We start from the raw sequence: 7,682 nt of genomic DNA, 5'->3' as shown, positions 1-7,682 counted from the left end.
CAACAAATCAGTCTCCGAGGCAGGAACCTCTTTGTTTGAGGAGTGCTCACAATGCAGTACCCATTGCTACAGCAGCCAACTGTCAGATTTTTAAATGCTTTAACATGCCGTACCTTTTAATGCAGAAAAAAGCAACTAGCTTCTACTGTTTACTTCATTCATTTAAGTTGTAGGGGAACCTAGTTTTTAGATTGTTTGTCAACTGACTTGCGATGGACAATGACTTTTGCTTTTTGACTTTAAGCGCAAAAAACTATAATTAGTTATCAACACAATCTCCCCACTACCTATCCTCCCCTTCTAAGGAAGACAATAAATTATTTCCAAAAGACCATGCTGCCTTTGTATGCACTGAGCTGTCGGTGTAACTGTTTCCAATAAATTTCTTATTGAAGACAAAAATGACTTTAACAGAGAACAACCTACTCTAAACAATACAGTTCCAATGTCTATATGATAAACTATTAGCCAAAGAACCAGGTCTGGTCAGTCAGCGAAGGGAAAGTCACATTCTACTATAGGACAGTACAAATTTTTCAGGCCATTACGAAAACTACTCATGAGAAGATTACCGCCTTTAAGACGGGAGATGGGGAAGAAGGTGCTATTTCATCTACATCCCAATGATCCGTAGTTTCCCAATGTTTATTAGTGTGATGGTTACCACCATTCCTCAACATTGGGCAATTACACGCGGAACGGAATTGACAGTTTAAGAATAAAAGTGTGGCAGAAAAGAAAATAGCAATAATAAAAACATTTTGTAAAAGCAGGATTTACGAGCTTCTGACTCATTACGAAATTACGACCCATTGTAATGTTGATTACTACAGTTATTTACTCTATTGTAAAACTCATAAATTGTTTATTTGCTTTATTGCACTAGAATTACATGCAGAGATACTCTATTGTATATCTTGGAGCATGTATCATCTCAGAAAGTAGGATGAGAGGGCAGAGGAAGGCTCCAAAGCCATTAGGATATGTAGACGAATAGACCGCTTTTATACAAATAAAGCTTGACGTGATTGTCACTTAACTCTATAGCCTTCGGGAAATTCGATCTGGCTTACTTTTATTCACCAAGAGTTTGTCTACTACTGGCTAGGAGTGCGAATTTATTTTTCTCACTTCATCAATTACAATGCATTATCAGCGACTGTTGTGGATGAAATTCCGGAATATTTAATTTATGGTAGGTCATTAACGATTGCAACTGTTCATTTTAGCTCCATCTTTTCGCCGACCTTGTGTGAAAACTAGGTCTGTAAGTGTTTTATTACATTAATCGTCCACAAGGATGCATTTGTCCAAAAGAGCCACTTTAACCATTCATTTCATACATACCTTAAGGAACAGATCATGAACAAAATATAAAAGTCGTTTATTGTGAGTATGTACAAGTGCACAGCCTCATGCAATATTTTAATACATGTTAGCATATTCGGAAATCTTTTTTATTGAAGAGGACTGTCCATTTCCCCCGGATCTCTTGCAACTTCAATTCCTCTTTCTCCAGTATGCTGCTGCTCCTGCATTGGCCGTGGAGATTTCTCACACATGTGCGTGTTGTTTAAGTAATCTAAGCTTTGCGAAGAAGTGAGGTAAACATCGATATTTTCCCGTGCTGAAAAGTTGGGATGAAGGACCTCCATATGTCGCATTAAGTGATCCTTTCGATAGTAACCATGTCCACACAGCCTACACTGAAAAGGTTTAAAACCGACGTGTTTCAGAGCGTGTCTCTGGAGGTTCGAGCGCTGGGTGAACTTGGCATGGCAGACATGGCACCGATAGCCCCCGTGGACTTCGAGTGTGTGCACTTCGAGGTGCTGAAGCGACCGAAACTCCATCACGCTGCACTGGTTGCACGAGAAGATGCGTCTGCCCCCGGCACTGAGGCGTCTAAGAGCCGACGTTTTTCCTGGCTCTTTATTACCCTCGTAGTAGTCTCTCGTCACCGCTGCTTCTCCTTTGAAGGGCGTGGGGGGAGCGGACTCAGCGGAGACTATGGAAGCTGCGCGCGATAGATCGAGGGCACCTGAGTCGGGACTATGGGAGGTAGGAGAGGTGACGCTAGTGGGACGAATGCGCATGGGCTGGTAGGATTTGCGCTTGGATGTGGATGGCGGGTTGTTAGTGTCGGTAGTACCAATGGTGGCAGTGCCAAGTTTTACGGCCACTGGAACAGCCGAGTCAATACAGATTGTTATTTCACCTTGCACTGTCAAATTGCAGTTTTTAGTTGGTAGACACTCAAGGATAGCCTTGTGGATAACGTATTCGAGCTGTTTACTGCTTGGAAGCATACTATGTTGAAGTGGCAGTTGCTGTTTCTTACATCGCTCGAGAATAACACTGAAGAAGGACTGGAGATTGTAATTACATTCAAACCCAATTGATGATGGTTTTTGTTCCGAAAACGAAGCAAAATGTTGCAAACCACACGCTAGTATTGATAAATCTTCTGGTTCATTTGCATTCAGAGTAAACATTATCTACAATAAAATATCACATTAATATGCCTTAAAGTTCATGATGGTGTACGAAAAAGCATTGTGAGAATTCGGAGCTCACGAGTCACTAGGTCCGAATCGGAAGAGTGACTTAAGTGGAAAGTTTTCAAGTTTATATAGAGGACTGAAAACGCGGATTTCCCACTTTCATCCAATCGTTAAACAGGACCTTAATTTATGTGAGGATGGGATTGGCCCTTCACGCCTAGGATGGCGGTACACGTGCGTACGGGGGGAGGGAACAGCCAATGGGCGTACGAGGCACTTTCCATGCGCTGATTGGTCCCAGGCATTTATCGCTGCGCGGCCAAATGCCATCGAAAGGATAATCTGGTCAAAATAAGGAAAAAAAACCCATTTTGCCTTTTGACAAAAGCACAATTTGTCAAATCTCAAAAAAATGATGCTTTTATTTTTTTATGAAAGTGAAAGCCTTTTCCTAAATTTTAGCATACATCAAGACTTCCAGCAAAATAGGTCTTATTATTGTAAAAATTGTTTTCTTTCCTTTGAAGAACTTTAGTTTATAAAATGTAAGACAGCACGTTAAATAATAATATGATGCTTTAAAAGGGTGCATTATAAATGGTAAACATGAAACATTCACTCTGCGTATGCGGTGGCGGAAAGTATTGACGACCCGTTAAATATATTGAATGCATATATTACTTCGCATTTAGGGATTATGCGTGAATGGCTAGGAAACACAGAAAATTGCTTTAACGTTGCTTTGTAAACGCTTTGAATAAAATAATAATAACGTGAAATCCCTGAATTAGAACTTCATATAACGTTGCTTTGGTGCTGTACTTATTCGATATAGTGCAAATTATGGCTACACCAGGATAAATGGAAATATTTGTTTAATAGTGCCACCTATTATGATGTGCAGCATTGGTGGGCTACAGCATTTTGCATATCAGAAGTGATAATAATTGAAATATTTCCACTAATAAACTTCTGTACCACATTCGAAGCCTAAAATCGTCCATCTGAAGATAATCGATTCCATGGTTGACCCTTGCTAATCTATAAAAGCGGTTACTTAAACCCTAATGACTCGTATTAGATAAGGAGACACGGCTTCTAGAGCCAACATCGGATTTACTCCCGTCAGTATGAGTCGCAGTTGCATTTGATCTTTGGAAGTAACTGTCCTTTGACGTGTTGCCATCACTTCAGCACCGCCATTGGTGAACTTGAATTTTATGTACCGTGCGTTTATGCTTACTTATCATTCGCGTACGTCGGCGCCTGCACAACCAGCTCAGTGGAGAATAGCATCAGAAGAGCTATTACAAATATAAGACAGAGATAACTAGCAAAAAATTTGTGCATGATTAACCACTTTTCAGGAACGGTAAAACCAACAATACTGGGTCAACAGCTGTTCAAGTTTTTAAATGAGAATAAGTGTAAATTATTTATTGAAAACAGCTATCAATAAGTGTGAAAATTAAGTGGTTATAATAGTGCTAATCCAATATTTATACCTTATTTTTTGCACACTGCTCCCAGGTGAAGGGACATTATCTCCTTACAATGGGTTCAAGCGCTAAGTGCACAGAGTGCCTGTATACTCTGTGGTAATGCCTCCGATGCCTGTCTTATTTGCAGCTACACGGTGAACTGTAAAAGCACTCATGCTCTGTTGGAGTTACGGTTGCTACCCACAGTCACAAACAAAACTGCGATGAGGAGGCCTTCTGCCCTCTGCTGCCAGTCCCGGTGCTGGCAAACATGCGCAGCTTTCAGTTGCTACCCGGCTGCAGAAGCGGTGGCGGTGGTGGCTAAGGCCGCCTTCTGTGGGCTGCTCCAGGCCCAAAGGGGTGAGACGGGGTGGAGTGGAATGCAGTGGCCTGGCTTGATGTCGCATGGGTTCACCCTGCCTGTTTGAGCACGTATTAGCGCCACACGTACTGACGTGTTTTCGTGCAAATGCCGCATTACGTTTATCCAAGTGGTCTCAAACAAACTAACTTCTGACGTGGCCACTCTGTAAAAATATCTGTACATCAATTTCTATTCCACAGTGCTCAAACTCCAAAAAATTTCAGATTATAATAAAAGGTTTTAAAAGACGTAAATTATCAAATATAAAGCAATAAAATAAGCATAGACCATTAACAAAAATATCAGCTCAAAGATGGCCTTAACCGAAAATAGAAGGATTAGAAATGAAAAAATTCTTACGATCAAGGAATGTCCTCTTAATGTGTAAAGCAATATCAGGAACAGTGGGGTTTCCATGTAGCTAAATGCAAGACTAAAGCTGATTTTAAGCACCTTAAAATTAATTATGATTACTTGAAAGAGTGATTACAACAAATTCGGATGGGTCAAATACAAAAACACATCTTAGTGTCCTTATGATCTGTTTTAAATTGAAGAGCAATCTCTATTCTCAAATAAAGCAGTTGTGGTTCCATTTAAAGATTTACCATCAATTCTTCTTCACTGCGGTATTAAATCGAGGGTGGAAATGAAGATAGATAATATATGAATGAATGCAGTATCATTATAGTGGACACGAATCCAGCATTGATGCGACATCGTTTCTTCCGTGAACTTCTCAGGACATATACCAGCCTTTTGCTTCACATTGTGCACGAAGGAATTTATTGGCAAGGGAGAATTAAATAGAGACAATGAGCAATGATAAACCAATGACTACATTGCCTGGTCTCGTACCGTTGGGATTTGATTTGCACCATTTCCTTTCGGACGTAATTATCTCGAATACCACCGGTCAATTTTTTGGTGTTTTAGTACGTAGTCCCAACTCACGAGATTCATTTTCAGTCGAGATGATTCAACCAACTATCCTTGTGCTACATTCTGGCCATTCGGCCAGGAGAGGGAGAGAAGTGTGTATTTTGTGTGCGTGTGTGTAGGAGGAGGTGGAGGGGGGAAAATAAGACCAGTTTGCTCAAACAAATCAACAGATGCCTTGGAGATTGCATCCTGTTGCTATGCCTCCACATTCCCGCTGCACACATACACGCACGGATGCGCATGAATTGCTCTCCTGTTGGGAACACTGAGCAGTCCATTTGTCTGCTGTTGCATCGCCAACATTACAGAATTTGGGATGCAGGTAGCGGTGTATCACTCACAAGGGGCTAAAAATGAGTGACCGAACGTCAATAATAAAAGGATAAACAGTTTTCGCGTGCACACTGTTGGGGAAACCTAGAGTCAAGAGGCCTCTATGCATAGTTAGTGTGTCCTTTTTTGAAGGATGCGTCAACTCCAAGTAATCTGCTTGACCTACTCTTGTTATTCCACCTGGACCTCCATGATCTGAATAAAGGAAAGCACTTTTGATGAGCGTAAGAACCAACTACCGGCAAGTACATGAGGCATTTGTTAATCTTTTCACGAAAAAAAAATTACAGGGCTCAAACTCCACATCAGGGTAGCTTCTATGGTTAACGCATATGTACATACAACTCAGTTATAAACAACGATATCAAATTCGGTTGAAAAGATCCAAGTCACTTTTATCCTATTAGCTCATAAATTAGACTGATTTACCAATAAATTATTTGAAAATTTTAGGTCTCGTTAAATTAAAGAATTCGCTTAATAAAATTTTGTTTACGGCTGAACTTTCATGCAGCATTTTTGCTATTTGATACCCTCAGACAGACAGTGATTTAAATAAATCAGTTATTCTAAAGTCGGCTGAGCCAAGTTCTTATCTCGAAATAAAAAGGAAATCGAAATCTGTTTACAAATTGAAACATTCGCCGCCACATTTCTCCTCTCGGCAAGACAAACTCAACAAGTTGTTTAAACTGACTTAGCTACTGGGACCGTCAGACTGTGTGAAGGCACTTGCGACGGTGAATATTATCCAGTGGCCCAGCAACCAGTCAATCAAAAGACGCTAATATTCGCTTGCACTCGCTCCCTCCCCTTTCATTTACTTACATACAGGCACATACACACTTGAGCAGCCGTGAATTGGGGGGAGGGGTTTGTTTTGTTAAGCCTCCTTAATATGTGTGGTGGGGTGCCCCACACAGGTGTACTCTTTTGTTTTGGGTTAAGCTTGTGCAGAAGTGAACAATCTCGCAGCGCATGTAAGTGGAGACGCTTAAAACAAAAGGAGGTAGCAACAGATGGTTGACCGCTTCGTACATGATTGGATACCAGCCCGACAATTCATAAAGACTGAACATTACTCACGGCTAGTTACTCGTGTGTGTGGGGGAGAGTGGGAGGTGGAGGGTCGGGTTGGGGGGATAGATGGGGGTATGTGAGTACGGGTGCGCTGTACGCGGTAGACGCCGAACTCGTCGAACACGGTGCCCAAATGAACTTAAGAGAGGTGAGATGTTGATTTATTCGAGTTGTGGACCATAGTGATGTTAAATAAATTCGAATATATGCTTAAATGGGTGGGAATATGTGAGTGTTCCACCTTCGATAAATCAGTCCACCGCAGTAAAATATTTCCAGTCCAAATATTGGAAGCGGAAAATTTGTTACAGAAGGTAAGCTTCCTGATGCAGAGAGCTAATATTAGTCCACCCAATCAGCCATTTTCAGCCCCGAAACATAAATGTCCTGTTGAGAAGGCAAGTTTTCCTCGATGATGTTTTTAGAACAAACTGACAACCCTTGTACCGTTTGTGTTATGTTATGGTCCTACCCAAAATCTGGGCTACGGTAACAGGTGTTCAAACTACACAAGTTTTTGTGCACATCGCTAAGTCCATATGTGGGATGACAATTTGAATGCATTGTAAGTTAAATGGACACACATATTACTTTATTTGCACAATCGCGACCGAGCTCCACTGTAAAACAAGGCCTCACTTAGAATATGGACAAAGTTTCAATCACATTGTGTTCGCGCTATCCTGAGGACTGGGGACTAATTGCAAAGCCAGTTAAAGTAAACTTAGGCCATGCTGTTGAAAATTTTCTACGCTCCAATGCTACAAATGTTAATGGGCAAGAGCTTTAATTTTTATTAGGTTCATTCACCAATGATTGTATATTTGCACACACGCGCAAAATTACACTTATTCAAAATAGATTATAAAAGTCCACTTTAGAAATTGACTTTTTTAACTATAGGTTAACAGGGAGACAGATGAATAATCCATATTTTAGTGGGGTACCAAAGGCGTCAATGCATAAATAAGGCGTCGG

The 7,682-nt window shown here is 40.9% G+C and overlaps 1 protein-coding gene across 1 annotated transcript; it reads right to left on the bottom strand. All coding sequences in view use genetic code 11, as the record gives it.

Annotated features, from left to right (window-relative positions):
* Positions 1 to 300: 300 nt before the first annotated feature.
* On the bottom strand, positions 301 to 6,690 carry EGR_00102 (hypothetical protein; the record flags this gene model as incomplete). The annotated part of the gene is made up of 7 exons (XM_024489351.1): positions 301 to 449; positions 2,219 to 2,498; positions 2,972 to 3,033; positions 4,497 to 4,557; positions 4,710 to 4,788; positions 5,633 to 5,819; positions 6,663 to 6,690. 7 exons carry the CDS (start codon positions 6,688 to 6,690, stop codon positions 301 to 303), a joined length of 846 nt encoding a protein of 281 aa, XP_024356029.1.
* Positions 6,691 to 7,682: the final 992 nt, after the last annotated feature.

This window comes from Echinococcus granulosus, assembly GCF_000524195.1.
Source record: "Echinococcus granulosus chromosome Unknown EG_S00001, whole genome shotgun sequence".
NCBI classification, from domain to species: domain Eukaryota; kingdom Metazoa; phylum Platyhelminthes; class Cestoda; order Cyclophyllidea; family Taeniidae; genus Echinococcus; species Echinococcus granulosus.
This window is presented reverse-complemented; position numbering and strand designations above follow the sequence as displayed.